This window comes from Salmo trutta, chromosome 20 (genome assembly GCF_901001165.1).
Source record: "Salmo trutta chromosome 20, fSalTru1.1, whole genome shotgun sequence".
Classification (NCBI taxonomy): Eukaryota; Metazoa; Chordata; class Actinopteri; order Salmoniformes; family Salmonidae; genus Salmo; species Salmo trutta.
In genome coordinates, this window is record NC_042976.1 from 449599 (window position 1) to 468488 (window position 18890).

At 45.7% G+C, this 18890-nt stretch overlaps 1 protein-coding gene across 2 annotated transcripts in view; it reads right to left on the bottom strand.

Moving 5' to 3' along the window:
- dip2a (disco-interacting protein 2 homolog A) overlaps positions 1-18890 on the bottom strand; it is a 289945-nt gene that overhangs the window by 94129 nt on the left and 176926 nt on the right. For both annotated transcript variants that reach the window (XM_029701943.1, XM_029701944.1), the window contains exon 6: positions 5967-6104. In XM_029701943.1, the coding sequence (XP_029557803.1) occupies positions 5967-6104 (138 nt within the window). The remainder of the gene's footprint in view (positions 1-5966; positions 6105-18890) is intronic.

Consider the following 18890-nt stretch of genomic DNA (forward strand, 5'->3'; position numbering starts at 1 on the left):
GAGACAAGGCAAGAAGGGCCTTCTATGCCAACAAAAGGAACATAAAATTCAACATACCAATTAGGATCTGGCTAAAAATACTTGAATCCGTTATGAATCCATTGCCCTTCATGGTTGTGAGGTCTGGGGTCCACTCACCAACCAAGAATTCACAAAATGGGACAAACACCAAATTGTTACTGCATGCAGAAATCTCCAAAAATATCCTCTGTGTACAATGTAGAACACCAAATAATGCAGAGCAGAATTAGGCCAATACCCACTAATTATCAAAATCCAGAAAAGAGCTGTTAAATTCTACAACCACCTAAAAGGAAGAGATTCCCAAACCTTCCATAACAAAGTCATCACCTACAGAGATGAACCTGGAGAAGAGTCCCCTAAGCAAGCTGGTCCTGGGGCTCTGTTCACAAACACAAACAGACCCCACAGAGCCCCAGGACAGCAACACAATTAGACCCAACCAAAACATTGATTAAGGAAAGCTTTGACTATGTACAGACTCAGTGAGCATTGCCTTGCTATTGAGAAAGGCCGCCGTAGGCAGACCTGTCTCTCAAGAGAAGACAGGCTATGTGCAACACTGCCCACAAAATGAGGTGGTAACTGAGCTGCACTTCCTAACCTCCTGCCAAATGTATGACCATATTAGAGACAAATATTTCCCCCAGATTATACAGACCCACAAAGAATTAGAAAACAAACCCAATTTTGATAAACTCCCATATCTACTGGGTGAAATACCACAGTGTGCCATCACAGCAGCAAGATATGTGACCTGTTGCCACAAGAAAAGGGCAACCAGTGAAGAACAAACACCATTGTAAATACAACCCATATTTAGGTTTATTTATTTTCCTTTTTGTACTTTAACCATTTGCACATCATTACAACACTGTTAATAGACATAATAGGACATTTGTAATGTGTTTATTGTTTTGAAACTTCTGAGTGTAATATTTACTGTTAATTTTTATTGTTTTATTATCTACTTCACTTGGTTTGGCAATGTTAATATATTAACATAATATATGGTCTCCAGACCATTCTAGTCCCTGGCCCCAGACCTTCATCTCCAGACCATTCTAGTCCCTGGCCCCAGACCTTCATCTCCAGACCATTCTAGTCCCTGGCCCCAGACCTTCATCTCCAGACCATTCTAGTCCCTGGCCCCAGACCTTCATCTCCAGACCATTCTAGTCCCTGGCCCCAGACCTTCATCACCAGACCATTCTAGTCCCTGGCCCCAGACCTTCATCTCCAGACCATTCTAGTCCCTGGCCCCAGACCTTCATCACCAGACCATTCTAGTCCCTAGCCCCAGACCTTCGTCACCAGACCATTCTAGTCCCTAGCCCCAGACCTTCATCTCCAGACCATTCTAGTCCCTGGCCCCAGACCTTCATCACCAGACCATTCTAGTCCCTGGCCCCAGACCTTCATCACCAGACCATTCTAGTCCCTGGCCCCAGACCTTCATCTCCAGACCATTCTAGTCCCTGGCCCCAGACCTTCATCACCAGACCATTCTAGTCCCTGGCCCCAGACCTTCATCTCCAGACCATTCTAGTCCCTGGCCCCAGACCTTCATCACCAGACCATTCTAGTCCCTGGCCCCAGACCTTCATCACCAGACCATTCTAGTCCCTGGCCCCAGACCTTCATCTCCAGACCATTCTAGTCCCTGGCCCCAGACCTTCATCTCCAGACCATTCTAGTCCCTGGCCCCAGACCTTCATCTCCAGACCATTCTAGTCCCTGGCCCCAGACCTTCATCTCCAGACACTTCTCATTTCCTCATCAAGCAGCTCAGAGCAGCACTGGGCACACCGGGGTCAGACGTCAACACAGACCAATTAAAAAAACACCACAGAAAAGGTAATGTGATGTTTACCCACATAGCTTCACGAAGCTCTCTCTTCAATAAAACACGTATCATTAAAGCAGCTCTACTATAACAGCAGCAACATGGTGATCAATACAACACGTCCGCGATCAGATCGAGGCCTGTCATTAATACTAAATCATGATTAAAGACACACTCAACTACTGCTAGTCCACCTAAACCTTCTAGAACATGCTGAACATGTATCCTTCTATACATAGCATGTTAATTTAACCTCCTCGGACCAATGGCAAACACCTGTCCAACGTCCTCACAGAGCATAGCCAAACACCTGTCCAATGTCTTCTGGGTGGCAGATGGCCATCACAGAGCATAGCCAAACACCTGTCCAACGTCCTCTGGGTGGCAGATGGCCATCACAGAGCATAACCAAACGTCCTCTGGATGGCAGATGGCCATCACAGAGCATAGCCAAACGTCCTCTGGGTGGCAGATGGCCAAACGTCCTCTGGGTGGCAGATAGCCAAACGTCCTCTGGGTGGCAGATGGCCATCACAGAGCATAACCAAACATCCTCTGGGTGGCAGATGGCCATCACAGAGCATAGCCAAACGTCCTCTGGGTGGCAGATGGCCATCACAGAGCATAACCAAACGTCCTCTGGGTGGCAGATGGCCATCACAGAGCATAGCCAAACGTCCTCTGGGTGGCAGATGGCCATCACAGAGCATAACCAAACGTCCTCTGGGTGGCAGATGGCCATCACAGAGCACAGCCAAACGTCCTCTGGGTGGCAGATGGCCATCACAGAGCATAGCCAAACGTCCTCTGGGTGGCAGATGGCCAAACGTCCTCTGGGTGGCAGATGGCCAAACGTCCTGTGGGTGGCAGATGGCCAAACCTCCTCTGGGTGGCAGATGGCCAAACCTCCTCTGGGTGGCAGATGGCCAAACCTCCTCTGGGTGGCAGATGGCCAAACCTCCTCTGGGTGGCAGATGGCCAAACCTCCTCTGGGTGGCAGATGGCCAAACCTCCTCTGGGTGGCAGATGGCCAAACCTCCTCTGGGTGGCAGATGGCCAAACGTCCTCTGGGTGGCAGATGGCCAAATGTCCTCTGGGTGGCAGATGGCCAAACCTCCTCTGGGTGGCAGATGGCCATCATAACGATGAGCTATACATCAGCAGACTGCACTTCTTTAAGACATTGATCCTTCCATGTTGCTGATCAGTACAATAAAATACGTCTTTCTACATGGAAGGGAAACCGATTGTTTGTCATCTGTAGCCCCATGAAACCAGCTAAAACATCAATAACTCAATGTATACACACACTACTATTAAATATACATTCACCTGTATTGTGGAAAAGGCTACATCTTGATTTACCAAGAGATTAACCATTCAAATAAATTATTACCATTATCTTATTATGTATTTAGATTGTTTTTACCAAAGTATAATTAAATAATACATGTCTGTATCTGAAAAAAGTACAAAAACTGTCAAATGTAATGACGACATTGAACTCAGAAGATATCCAATGACTCAACAGCTGTAGCTGGGCTTAGCATTCTGTAACGTTGGCTAATACGCTGTGGTATCGTTTAGCTATTGACTACAGGGATGGTATTGAGTATTTTGATACTGAACCTGGTATCGATAGAGTCAAAATTCGGACAAAACTATAACAGGGTACACAGACACCAGACAGAGAGCTGGTATAACAGGGCACCCAGACACCAGACAGAGAGCTGGTATAACAGGGTACACAGACACCAGACAGAGAGCTGGTATAACAGGGCACCAGACACCAGACAGAAAGCTGGTATAACAGGGTACACAGACACCAGACAGAGAGCTGGTATAACAGGGCACCCAGACACCAGACAGAGAGCTGGTATAACAGGGCACCCAGACACCAGACAGAGAGCTGGTATAACAGGGTACACAGACACCAGACAGAGAGCTGGTATAACAGGGCACCCAGACACCAGACAGAAAGCTGGTATAACAGGGCACCAGACACCAGACAGAAAGCTGGTATAACAGGGTACACAGACACCAGACAGAGAGCTGGTATAACAGGGTACACAGACACCAGACAGAGAGCTGGTATAACAGGGCACCCAGACACCAGACAGAGAGCTGGTATAACAGGGTACACAGACACCAGACAGAGAGCTGGTATAACAGGGCACCCAGACACCAGACAGAAAGCTGGTATAACAGGGTACACAGACACCAGACAGAGAGCTGGTATAACAGGGTACACAGACACCAGACAGAGAGCTGGTATAACAGGGCACCCAGACACCAGACAGAGAGCTGGTATAACAGGGTACACAGACACCAGACAGAGAGCTGGGTAATAGCTCATTTATAAAATACCTCCAGTAAAATACCTCCGACGGCTCTGTCACCTTCGTACTTATGGTCTGAAGGAGAGACATGTTACACATGTGAATATGAATAAATCCATTAATGCTGCTGTGGTGATATGGATCTGCTGTGTTGATATGATATGGATCTTGTGACGACCCTCCCACTCTGTCTGCTGTATTTTCTCTCTTTGCTCTTGTTCCTCATTAGGATGCCAGTGGGCGGAGTTGGAAGGGTCGTCAGCTAGATGGGAAACACCTGGGCTCGGGTGTGTCCCAGGATAAAGACAACTCTTCCACAGTCATTGGGGAGACTCTCTCCACGCAGACACTTTGTTTTTGGTTGTGCTAGTTATGGTATCGAATAAATATATATTTTTGATACTCCTTGTCTCCACGTTGTCTCCCTTTTGTTGCGAACTCTGAGCCGGTTCGTAACAATCTGCTGTGGTGTTATGGATCTGCTGTGGTGTTATGGATCTGCTGTGGTGATATGGATCTGCTGTGGTGATATGGATCTGCTGTGGTGACATGGATCTGCTGTGGTGATATGATATGGATCTGCTGTGGTGATATGGATCTGCTGTGGTGATATGGATCTGCTGTGGTGTTGTGGATCTGCTGTGGTGAAGTGGATCTGCTGTGGTGTTATGGATCTGCTGTGGTGATATGGATCTGCTGTGGTGATATGGATCTGCTGTGGTAATATGGATCTGCTGTGGTGATATGGATCTGCTGTGGTGATATGGATCTGCTGTGGTGATATGGATCTGCTGTCGTGTGCTGTGGATCTGCTGTGGTGATATGGATCTGCTGTGGTGTGCTGTGGTGATATGGATCTGCTGTGGTGATATAGATCTGCTGTGGTGATATGGATCTGCTGTGGTGATATGGATCTGCTGTGGTGATATGGATCTGCTATGGTGATATGGATCTGCTGTGGTGATATGGATCTGCTGTGGTGATATAGATCTGCTGTGGTGATATGGATCTGCTGTGGTGATATGGATCTGCTATGGTGATATGGATCTGCTGTGGTGTGCTGTGGTGATATGGATCTGCTGTGGTGATATGGATCTGCTGTCGTGTGCTGTGGTGATATGGATCTGCTGTGGTGATATGGATCTGCTGTGGTGATATGGATCTGCTGTGGTGATATGGATCTGCTGTGGTGATATAGATCTGCTGTGGTGATATGGATCTGCTGTGGTGATATGGATCTGCTGTGGTGATATGGATCTGCTGTGGTGATATGGATCTGCTGTCAGATAGATAGCAGGCCATCAGAGTCAGATAGACAGCAGGCCATCAGAGTCAGATAGACAGCAGGCCATCAGAGTCAGATAGACAGCAGGCCATCAGAGTCAGATAGACAGCAGGCCATCAGAGTCAGATAGATAGCAGGCCATCAGAGTCAGATAGACAGCAGGCCATCAGAGTCAGATAGATAGCAGGCCATCAGAGTCAGATAGATAGCAGGCCATCAGAGTCAGATAGATAACAGGCCATCAGAGTCAGATAGATAGCAGGCCATCAGAGTCAGATAGATAGCAGGCCATCAGAGTCAGATAGATAGCAGGCCATCAGAGTCAGATAGATAGCAGGCCATCAGAGTCAGATAGATAGCAGGCCATCAGAGTCAGATAGACAGCAGGCCATCAGAGTCAGATAGATAGGTCTTTTACTGAGCTCTCATTGACTGAGACGTTGCCATGGCTACCCGGGGTGACAGTGGGACTCACCATCGGCGGTTTCCATGACGCTGGAGTGGTTATATCCCCTGGGGACCACCTTCACCGACGCCACCGGGGGTCTGTCTCTGTCCGCATGCAGCGAGTGTTCCGATAGGCCGGTCACGTCTGGGGGGGCGGAGTGGTTATCTGTGTGAAGGTCAGAAGTCAAAGGCTGCTGTGGCTAGTTAGGGTCAAACACCTTGAGGTGATTTCATTATAAGGCCTATTATGGGATTACGTTCAATCATTCAACACCTTAATTCGCTCCTAAACACTATAGACCTGACAGGCCAAGCTGAGAACTTAATATTTACAACTTCACAGTCAAATCTATCATTTCTCTCAAGGGTATTATTGAGTGTTGATAGCTGGCATCTAATGTCTTCATGGTGAAAAACGGCAATAACTGAAGCCAGTGTTCTAGACTAGATGGAACAGGATTAACTGAAGCCAGTGTTCTAGACTAGATGGAAGAGGATTAACTGAAGCCAGTGTTCTAGACTAGATGGAACAGGATTAACTGAAGCCAGTGTTCTAGACTCGATGGAACAGGATTAACTGAAGCCAGTGTTCTAGACTCGATGGAACAGGATTAACTGAAGCCAGTGTTCTAGACTCGATGGAACAGGATTAACTGAAGCCAGTGTTCTAGACTAGATGGAACAGGATTAACTGAAGCCAGTGTTCTAGACTAGATGGAACAGGATTAACTGAAGCCAGTGTTCTAGACTCGATGGAACAGGATTAACTGAAGCCAGTGTTCTAGACTCGATGGAACAGGATTAACTGAAGCCAGTGTTCTAGACTAGATGGAACAGGATTAACTGAAGCCAGTGTTCTAAACTAGATGGAACAGGATTAACTGAAGCCAGTGTTCTAGACTAGATGGAACAGGATTAACTGAAGCCAGTGTTCTAGACTAGATGGAACAGGATTAACTGAAGCCAGTGTTCTAGACTAGATGGAACAGGATTAACTGAAGCCAGTGTTCTAGACTAGATGGAACAGGATTAACTGAAGCCAGTGTTCTAGACTCGATGGTCATATCTGGCCATTTATTTTAAGGATTACCTCATTGGCGAAGTGGGCAGCTTTAGGCAGGAAATGCCAATAACAAACAGCGAGTCATCGTACTTATGCATAAAAAAAGAACTAATGAAAGAAAAGCATTGTAAGTTAGAATTTTGTAAAGTTAGTGTGGGAGAGGTGTACAAATGATTCTTATCGATCAATAATGACAAACCTCCTGGCATTGACAACTTAGATGGAAAGCTACTGAGGATGGTAGCTGACTCTATAGCCACTCCTATCTGTCATATCTTTAATCTGAGCCTAGAGGGAAGACTTTGTCCTCAGACCTGGAGGGAAGCCAACGTCATTCCGCTAAGAGAGTGGTAAAGCTGCCTTTACTGGTTCTAACAGCAGACCTATCAGCTTGCTGCCAGCTCTTAGCAAACTGTTGGAAAAAATGTGGTTGGACAAAATACAATGCTATTTCTCTGTAAACAAATTACCAACAGACTTTCAGCATGCTTATAGAGAAGGGCACTCAACATGTACTGCACTGACACAAATGACTGATGATTGGTTGAAAGAAATTGATAATAATAAGATTGTGGGAGCTGTACTGTTAGATTTCAGTGCAGCCTTTGATATGATTGAAAATAAATGGTTGTTGAGAAAACGCATGTGTTATGGCTCTTCAACCTCTGCCATATCGTGGATTGAGAGATATCTAATAAAATAGGGTTTTCTTCAATTTTATCTTCTCTAATGTCAAACATGTAAAGTGTGGTGTACCGCAGGGCAGTTCTCTAGGCCCTCTACTCTTTTCTATTTTTACCAATGACCTGCCACTGACATTAAACAAAGCCTGTGTGTCCATGTATGCTGATGATTCAACCATATACGCATCAGCAACCACAGCTAATGAAGTCACTGAAACCCTGAAAGAGTTGCAGTCTGTTTTGGAATGGGTAGCCATCTCTAAAACTGAACATCTCTAAAACTAAGAGCATTGCATTTGGTACAAATCAATCTTTAAGTTCTAGACCTCTGCTGAATCTGTTGAACAAGTTGAGGAGACTAAATTACTTGGCATTTCCTTAGATCAGCCTTTCTTAAAGTATGGGTCGCGGACCTGTTAATGGTGGGTCACGACATGTCTGAGTAAATGGGTAATTATTTCAATCATTACTGGAAATTATTTGGCCAACCGCAACTGCGCTCTCTGCTGTTCAGCAGCAGATGCAGATGCGCTGTCAGCCACTGACTCGTCATTCCCACTCGCCATCACTCACAGCTGTCATCAAATGGACTCATGCTAGCCACAAGTTCTGACTGAGCTCATACAGCGATCAGTTTCTCTCTTGGTTTCATACAAACTTTGAGAATTAACGAGGAGAGCCCACAATGTGTTTTTTGCAGGGAACTGTTCAACTGTTCTGCCTGCGGCTATGGAACCCTGACCTGTTCACCGGACGTGCCACCTGTCCCAGACCTGCTGTCCCAGACCTGCTGTCCCAGACCTGTTCACCGGACGTGCTACCTGTCCCAGACCTGCTGTCCCAGACCTGCTGGAACCCTGACCTGTTCACCGGACGTGCTACTTGTCCCAGACCTGCTGGAACCCTGACCTGCTGGAACCCTGACCTATTCACCGGACGTGCTACCTGTCCCAGACCTGCTGGAACCCTGACCTGCTGGAACCCTGACCTATTCACCGGACGTGCTACCTGTCCCAGACCTGCTGTCCCAGACCTGCTGGAACCCTGACCTATTCACCGGACGTGCTACCTGTCCCAGACCTGCTGTTTTCAACTCTCTAGAGACAGCAGGAGCGGTAGAGATGCTATGAAAAGCCAACTGACATTTACTCCTGAGGTGCTGACCTGTTGCACCCTCGACAACCCCTGTGATTATTATTATTTGACCATGCTGGTCATTTATGAACATTTGAACATCTTGGCCATGTTCTGTTATAATCTCCACCCGGCACAGCCAGAAGAGGACTGGCCACCCCTCAAAGCCTGGTTCCTCTCTAGGTTTCTTCTTAGGTTCTGGCCTTTCTAGGGAGTTTTTCCTAGCCAACTAGGCTAGGAAACCCTACCTTGCTGTTTGGGGTTTTAGGCTGGGTTTCTGTACAGCACTTTGTGATATCAGCTGATGTAAGAAGGGCTTTATAAATACATTTGATTGATTGATTGATAAAAGTGCTTAGTAATCAGTCTCTCAAAACGAACAAATTAAAACGACAAGTCCTGACCAAACATCCACACCATGACGGTAAACCCAGGAACTTCTTTCAGGAAACGAGTAAGTCAGAGTAAGTCAGCTAGCAAAGCATCGTCGTCATTTCATAACAGGTGATGATGATACTGTAAGCAGCAATAATGGAGTACCATCGCTCATAGTAGTCGATGTTTCTTTCAAACAATCCCCTTAGCTAGCTAACTAGCTATTAGCTGTGTAACTAACATTAGCCAAAGCAAGCTAGCTAGCTAACTAGCTATTAGCTGTGTAACTAACATTAGCCAAAGCAAGCTAGCTAGCTAACTAGCGATTAGCTGTGTAACTAACATTAGCCAAAGCAAGCTAGCTAGCTAACTAGCGATTAGCTGTGTAACTAACATTAGCCAAAGCAAGCTAGCTAGCTAACTAGCTATTAGCTGTGCAACTAACATTAGCCAAAGCAAGCTAGCTGATTGTGCAACCCCCAGTAACAGTACAGATGAAAGAAATTCAGGCCTACTGTACATCTTACTGTAGAAATGATCAGGCCTACTGTACATCTTACTCTAGAAATGATCAGGCCTACTGTACATCTCACTGTAGAAATGATCAGGCCTACTGTACATCTCACTGTAGAAATGATCAGGCCTACTGTACATCTCACTGTAGAAATGATCAGGCCTACTGTACATCTTACTGTAGAAATGATCAGGCCTACTGTACATCTTACTGTAGAAATGATCAGGCCTACTGTACATCTTACTGTAGAAATGATCAGACCTACTGTACATCTTACTGTAGAAATTACTGTTGAAAACAAGTCTAGGTTGGAACTGTTGCTGTTAAAATACGAGTAATCATTTTTATTATGGAATAAACAGATTGAAGCAAGATGCTTTTGAAGGCAAACACACTCCTACAGTTCTGGGTAGCTCATCTACGGCAGGAAGCGGTCTCCTGTCTGACTGAGCAAGCAGTCGATGTCCTGATCCAGTTTGGCATCACATTACCTATGTGAGTCAGGGTTCTCAACTCTGGCGTACTTAAAAAAAACAAGTACAGAAACAGACTTCATGCTGAGCATGACCTCAGGGTTGCACTGCCAAAACCTAAACCCAGAATAGACATGCTTGTTGAAAACGTCAACCAGCCACAGACCTCTCATTAGGACTGTGTGTGTTTTCTGGGCTACATCTGTGTGATGTGATCAATCAGTCTATTTCAGTTCAGAATAAAAACGGATTTATTGTATTTGAACAGCAACCGTTCCAACCTTGACAGATATAAGAGTGTTTTTAATGGGTGAAAATAAACACAAAAAGCTATTTATATGGGTATTTCATCAAATGAAATTTTACTGGTCACATACACATGGTTAGCAGATGTTAATGTGAGTGTAGTGAAATGCTTGTGCTTCTAGTTCCTACAGTGCAGTAATATCTAACAAGTAATCTAACAATTCCACAACAACTACCTAATACACACAAGTGTAAAGGAATGAATAAGAATATGTACATATAAATATATGAATGAGTGATGGCCGAACGGCATCGGCAAGATGCAGTAGATGTTATAGAGTACAGTATATACATATGAGATGAGTAATGTAGGGTATGTAAACATTATATAAAGTGGCATTGTTTATTAAGTCAGTATGTTGGCAACAGCCACTCAATGCTAGTGATGGCTGTTTAACAGTCTGATGGCCTTGAGATAGAAGCTGTTTTTCAGTCTCTCGGTCCCAGCTTTGATGCACCTGTACTGACCTCGCCTTCTGGATGATAGCAGGGTGAACAGGCAGTGGCTCGGGTGGTTGTTGTCCTTGATGATCTTTTTGGCCTTCCTGTGACATCGGGTGGTGTAGGTGTCCTGGAGGGCAGGTAGTTTGCCCCCGGTGATGCGTTGTACAGACCTCACTACCCTCTGGAGAGCCTTCCGGTTATGGGCGGAGCAGCTGCCGTACCAGGCGGTGATACAGCCCGACAGGATGCTCTATGTTGTGCATCTAAAAGTTTCTGAGTGTTTTTGGTGACAAGCCAAATTTCTTCAGCCTCCTGAGGTTGAAGAGGCGCTGTTGCGCCTTCACCACACTGTCTGTGTGGCTGGACAATTTCAGTTTGTCTGTCATATGTACACCAAGGAACTTGAAGCTTTCCACCTTCTCCTCTACTGTCTCATCGATGTGGATAGGGGGATGCTCCCTATGCTGTTTCCTGAAGTCCACGATCATCTCCTTTGTTTTGTTGACGTTGAGTGTGAGGTTATTTTCCTGACACCACACTCCCCAGGCCCTCACCTCCTCCATGTAGGCAGTCTCGTCGTTGTTGGTAATCAAGCCTACCACTGTTATGTCGTCTTCAAACTTGATGATTGATTTGGAGGCGTGCATGGCCACGCAGTCATGGGTGAACAGGGAGTACAGGAGAGGGCTGAGAACGCACCCTTGTGGTGCCCCAGTGTTGAGGATCAGCGGGGTGGAGATGTTGTTTCCTAGCCTCACCACCTGGGGGCGGCCCGTCAGAAAGTCCAGGTCCAGTTGCACAGGGCGGGGTTGAGACCCAGGGCCTCCAGCTTGATGATGAGCTTGGATGGTACTATGGTGTTGAATGCTGAGCTATAGTCAATGAACAGCATTCTTCCATTGGTATTCCTCTTGTCCAGATGGGATAGGGCAGTGTGCAGTGTGATGGTGATTGCATCGGTAAGCAAATTGAAGTGGGTCTAGGGTGTCAGGTAGGGTGGAGGTGATATGGTCCTTGACTAGTCTCTCAAAGCACTTCATGATGATGGAAGTGAGCGCTACAGGGCGATAGTCATTTAGCTCAGTTACCTTAGCTTTCTTGGGAACAGGAACAATGGTGGCCCTCTTGAAGCATGTGGGAACCGCAGACTGGGATAAGGATGGATTGAATATGTCCATAAACACTTCAGCTAGCTGGTCTGTGCATGCTCTGAGGACGCGGCTAGGGATGCCGTCTGGGCCGGCAGCCTTGTGAGGGTTAACATGTTTAAATGTTTTACTCACGTCGGCCACGGAGAAGGAGAGACTACCTACAGCGCTCAGCTGGCAAATGATTTGGCATAAATAGCAGCATGCCTCAACAGCTTGATAAAACGTGCAAAACACACGTGAAAACTTAATTACAATATTGGTGGGAATATGTCCATGATAAAAACAAGAGAATGGAATATAACTGGATAAATTAGAAGAAATATGAGTTGAGATGCAGTCACCACTCGTGTGTGGATCACTATTTCTGGAATGCTCCGTGTGCTGAAAGTTGAGTAGGCTAATTCACTAAGACGAGCGCTAAGACGAGCGCTAAGACGAGCGCTAAGAAATAAGACGTAGTCTTAACTGTTTGACAATTAGGTTATCAATATATTAGAGGTCGACCTCTGCACCATACAGCCGTTAGAGGTTGACCTCTGGCAACATACAGCCGTTAGAGGTCGACCTCTGCAACATACAGCCGTTAGAGGTCGACCTCTGCACCATACAGCCGTTAGAGGTCGACCTCTGCAACATACAGCCGTTAGAGGTCGACCTCTGCAACATACAGCCGTTAGAGGTCGACCTCTGGCAACATACAGCCGTTAGAGGTCGACCTCTGCAACATACAGCCGTTAGAGGTCGACCTCTGCACCATACAGCCGTTAGAGGTCGACCTCTGCAACATACAGCCGTTAGAGGTCGACCTCTGGCAACATACAGCCGTTAGAGGTCGACCTCTGGCAACATACAGTCGTTAGAGGTCGACCTCTGCAACATACAGCCGTTTCCTACAAATACTGTCACCATACACTCCTTAAATAAGCCTACCTCCATCCCGCGTCGGATTCAGTTCTCATGTCTGTGGTGGAAAATCTGAACGTACCATGCATGGATTCATAATTTATTTTATTTGACCTTTATTTAACTAGGCAAGTCAGTTAAGAACAAATTCTTATTTTCAATGACGGCCTACCGGGGAACAGTGGGTTAACTGCCTTGTTCAGGGGCAGAACGACAGATTTGTACCTTGTCAGCTCGGGGTTTCGAACTTGCAATCTTTCGGTTACTAGTCTAACGCTCTAACCACTAGGCTACCTACCTCCTCTAACCCCTAGGCTACCCTACCCTTGACATCTCATATTGAATTATTTGCAAACAGCAACAGTTTTGTTGTAAACAAGACACACTAGTTTGGCATTGGAGAAATACGGTCAGATTCAAGTATTTTAATAGAGTAGGTAGGACTATCAATAGAGACATTGGTGATTTTACCCACTGTTATCAGATCGAATTGATTATCCCACTAAAGTCATTTATTAAATGAATTGGGAAGCGAGTAGGCTATTTATGTTCTGGTAAATGAATTGGGAAGCTAGTAGGCTATTTATGTTCTGGTAAATGAATTGGGAAGCTAGTAGGCTATTTATATTCTGGTAAATGAATTGGGAAGCTAGTAGGCTATTTATGTTCTGGTAAATGAATTGGGAAGCTAGTAGGCTATTTATGTTCTGGTAAATGAATTGGGAAGCTAGTAGGCTATTTATGTTCTGGTAAATGAATTGGGAAGCTAGTAGGCTATTTATGTTCTGGTAAATGAATTGGGAAGCGAGTAGGTTATTTATGTTCTGGTAAATGAATTGGGAAGCTAGTAGGCTATTTATGTTCTGGTAAATGAATTGGGAAGCTAGTAGACTATTTATGTTCTGTAAATGAATTGGGAAGCTAGTAGGCTATTTATGTTCTGGTAAATGAATTGGGAAGCTAGTAGGCTATTTATGTTCTGGTAAATGAATTGGGAAGCTAGTAGGCTATTTATGTTCTGGTAAATGAATTGGGAAGCTAGTAGGCTATTTATGTTCTGGTAAATGAATTGGGAAGCTAGTAGGCTATTTATGTTCTGGTAAATGAATTGGGAAGCTAGTAGGCTATTTATGTTCTGGTAAATGAATTGGGAAGCTAGTAGGCTGTTTATGTTCTGGTCCTGCCAACAAGCTCAGGAACACATTGGCTGGAGGTCGAACCTAGCAACCAATCCCTGTTGTCATCATTCAGCTCACCCAGAAGGATGTGGACATAGTGCAATACGTGAACAACTGAAATTATATTGGTCGCTCACCAGTAGCTATGTATCCTAACAACACGGCTGTCAAACTGGACAGATGTGTTTCACTACAGAAGAAACAACGATATACAGCCTAACAACGTGGCAGAAGACAGGGAGAGGAAGGGTGACAACAGAGAGGGGAAGACCCTCACTGGGGAAGAGGCCAGTGATTGAGGAGGGGGACCCAAGAGAGGTCAGGCTCTGAACCAAATAAAAGCCAACATTGTAAACCTCTAGCAGTATCTAGCAGTATACAATCTGATTGAAATACAGATGTGATAACTTCTCCTCTGTCAGAGTCTGTGTAGTTACAATAAAAGAGAATGGCCTGAAACCATTTCTCTCTCTCCATCCCTCTTTCTATTCAGGACCACTGGCACTAATATGTGGTGAAGTTGTTCTCTGCTCAGCTGACAGAGAAGATACAGGAACCATTCTGTTCCAAGTAGGTCACCTCGGCTCTCCTCTGGATACAGGAATAGGTCGCCTTGGCTCTCCTCTAGATACAGGACTAGGTCGCCTTGGCTCTCCTCTAGATACAGGGGGACTAGGTCACCTTGGCCCTCCTCTAGATACAGGACTAGGTCACCTCGGCTCTCCTCTAGATACAGGACTAGGTCACCTTGGCTCTCCTCTAGATACAGGAGGACTAGGTCACCTTGGCCCTCCTCTAGATACAGGACTAGGTCACCTCGGCTCTCCTCTAGATACAGGACTAGGTCACCTTGGCTCTCCTCTAGATACAGGAGGAGTAGGTCACCTTGGCTCTCCGCTAGATACAGGACTAGGTCACCTTGGCCCTCCTCTAGATACAGGACTAGGTCACCTTGGCTCTCCTCTAGATACAGGAGGACTAGGTCACCTTGGCTCTCCTCTAGATACAGGACTAGGTCACCTTGGCTCTCCTCTAGATACAGGAGGACTAGGTCACCTTGGCTCTCCTCTAGATACAGGACTAGGTCACCTTGGCTCTCCTCTAGAAACAGGACTAGGTCACCTCGGCTCTCCTCTAGATACAGGACTAGGTCACCTTGGCTCTCCTCTAGATACAGGAGGATTAGGTCACCTTGGCTCTCCTCTAGATACAGGAGGAGTAGGTCACCTTGGCCCTCCTCTAGATACAGGAGGACTAGGTCACCTTGGTTCTCCTCTAGATACAGGACTAGGTCACCTGGCTCTCCTCTAGATACAGGAGGACTAGGTCACCTTGGCTCTCCTCTAGATACAGGAGGACTAGGTCACCTTGGCCCTCCTCTAGATACAGGAGGACTAGGTCACCTTGCTCTCCTCTAGATACAGGAGGACTAGGTCACCTTGGCTCTCCTCTAGATACAAGAGGACTAGGTCACCTTGGCTCTCCTCTAGATACAGGACTAGGTCACCTGGCTCTCCTCTAGATACAGGAGGACTAGGTCACCTTGGCTCTCCTCTAGATACAGGACTAGGTCACCTTGGCTCTCCTCTAGATACAGGACTAGGTCACCTTGGCTCTCCTCTAGATACAGGACTAGGTCACCTTGGCTCTCCTCTAGATACAGGACTAGGTCACCTTGGCTCTCCTCGAGATACAGGACTATGTCACCTTGGCCCTCCTCTAGATACAGGACTAGGTCACCTTGGCTCTCCTCTAGATACAGGGGGACTAGGTCACCTTGGCTCTCCTCTAGATACAGGGGGACTAGGTCACCTTGGCTCTCCTCTAGATACAGGACTAGGTCACCTTGGCTCTCCTCTAGATACAGGACTAGGTCACCTTGGCTCTCCTCTAGATACAGGACTAGGTCACCTTGGCTCTCCTCTAGATACAGGACTAGGTCACCTTGGCTCTCCTCGAGATACAGGACTAGGTCACCTTGGCTCTCCTCTAGATACAGGACTAGGTCACCTTGGCTCTCCTCTAGATACAGGACTAGGTCACCTTGGCTCTCCTCTAGATACAGGACTAGGTCACCTTGGCCCTCCTCTAGATACAGGAGGACTAGGTCACCTCGGCTCTCCTCTAGATACAGGAGGACTAGGTCCCCTCGGCCCTCCTCTAGATACAGGACTAGGTCACCTTGGACCTCCTCTAGATACAGGAGGACTAGGTCACCTTGGCTCTCCTCTAGATACAGGAGGACTAGGTCACCTTGGCTCTCCTCTAGATACAGGACTAGGTCACCTTGGCCCTCCTCTAGATACAGGACTAGGTCACCTTGGCTCTCCTATAGATTCAGGACTAGGTCACCTTGGCTCTCATCTAGATACAGGAGGACTAGGTCACCTCGGCTCTCCTCTAGATACAGGGGGACTAGGTAACCTTGGCCCTCCTCTAGATACAGGAGGACTAGGTCACCTTGGCTCTCCTCTAGATACAGGGGGACTAGGTCACCTTGGCTCTCCTCTAGATACAGGAGGACTAGGTCACCTCGGCCCTCCTCTAGATACAGGACTAGGTCACCTTCTCCTCTAGATACAGGAGGACTAGGTCACCTCGGCTCTCCTCTAGATACAGGAGGACTAGGTAACCTTGGCCCTCCTCTAGATACAGGAGGACTAGGTCACCTTGGCTCTCCTCTAGATACAGGGGGACTAGGTCACCTTGGCCCTCCTCTAGATACAGGGGGAGTAGGTCACCTGAAATTGATTCAGGCTGCGGCTGGCATCTTTAGGGTAGCTTTAGGAGGTAGACACAGTGAGGAGGACTTGGCTGAAAAACATCTCGTGAACAACATCTTGTGATCCTGTAGCCCTTGATGGAAGACTGAGGAAAAGCATAATGGGGACATTTAGAGCCCTACTTCTTGTGGACCTTAGCAGAAAAGCATATCAGTGGGAATAGTGTTCAGGGGGAGCAGGAGATTGTGTCGGTCGGGTTCCTCAAGCTGTGATCAGACATTTAGTTTATAAACATATCTACATAGATGCTCGTGATAAGGTTTATAAACATGTCTACATAGGTGCTCATGATAAGGTTTATAAACATGTCTACATAGGTGCTCATGATAAGGTTTATAAACATATCTACATAGGTGCTCATGATAAGGTTTATAAACATATCTACATAGGTGCTCATGATAAGGTTTATAAACATGTCTACATAGATGCTCATGATAAGGTTTATAAACATGTCTACATAGATGCTCGTGATAAGGTTTATAAACATGTCTACATAGGTGCTCATGATAAGGTTTATAAACATGTCTACATAGGTGCTCATGATAAGGTTTATAAACATATCTACATAGGTGCTCATGATAAGGTTTATAAACATATCTACATAGGTGCTCATGATAAGGTTTATAAACATGTCTACATAGATGCTCATGATAATCAGTCAAAAAATTGGATTGTTTTAATGTAATGTTTTTTTGTGTTTTCTAGTATTTTCTCTATTAAGTCTGTCACACTCAGGTCTGGAGAAAACCAAAGAAGAAGAAAGTCTACAGCCGGCAGTTAAATGATTGTTTAGTGATATAAACAATAAGAAGAGTTTATGGTTTAATGGGGGGGACTGATGGATTCTGTTCAAATGGAAAATGTTTCAAGTTAAACTGTAATTTGTTTGTATCCTGTTTAGTGAATGATTACTGTGAATATTAATGGAGTTTAGGACATGAAACTGTATCCTGTTTAGTGAATGATTACTGTGAATATTAATGGAGTTTAGGACATGAAACTGTATCCTGTTTAGTGAATGATTACTGTGAGTATTAATGGAGTTTAGGACATGAAACTGTGTGTATGCTTGTTTAGAAAGGTTGGCCTAAATCAGAGAAGAGGATGTTGCCTAGGATCAGAGAGGAGGGTCAGGCCCAGGACAGAAGATGTTCGGGGCCTAGGATCAGAGAGGAGGGTCAGGCCCAGGACAGAAGATGTTCGGGGTGTGATTCTGACATCTGGATAAACGAAGAGAGGACCATGGACATTCCACGGGGGAAAGGAGGGAAACTCATTGGGGTCATAAAATGTATAGCTGGGGAGGTGATGCCTACAAGGGAAGAGTATACAATGTGTTGTGATCTTTCTAAATGTATTCACTCAGCTGACTGTATCCTTGGTATTAAACACTTGAAACTTCTCTTGAGCTTTTGGTCTCAATTCCTTATTGAAGAGTTTGCGATAGCATTTTCCTTTTTAACGAAATGGAGGCCACTGTGTTCTTGGGGACCTTCAATGCTGCAGAAATGTTTTGGTACCCTTCCCCAGATCTGTGCCTTGATACAATCCTGTGTCAGAGCTCTAAGGACAATTCCTTCAACCTCTTGGCTTGGTTTTTGCTCTGACATGCACTGTCAACTGTGGGACCTGATATAGACAGGTATGTGCCTTTCCCAATCATGTTCAATCAATTGAATTTACCACAGATGGACTCCAATCAAGTTGTAGAAACATCTCAAGGATGATGAATGGAAACAGGATGCACCTGAGCTCAATTTCATGTCTCATAGCAAAGGGTCTGAATACTTATGTAAATAAGGTATTTCTGTTCTAAAAAACAGTTTTCGCTTTGTCATTATGGGGTATTGTGATGTCATTATGGGCTATTGTGATGTCATTATGGGCTATTGTGATGTCATTATGGGCGTTTGTGATGTCATTATGGGCGTTTGTGATGTCATTA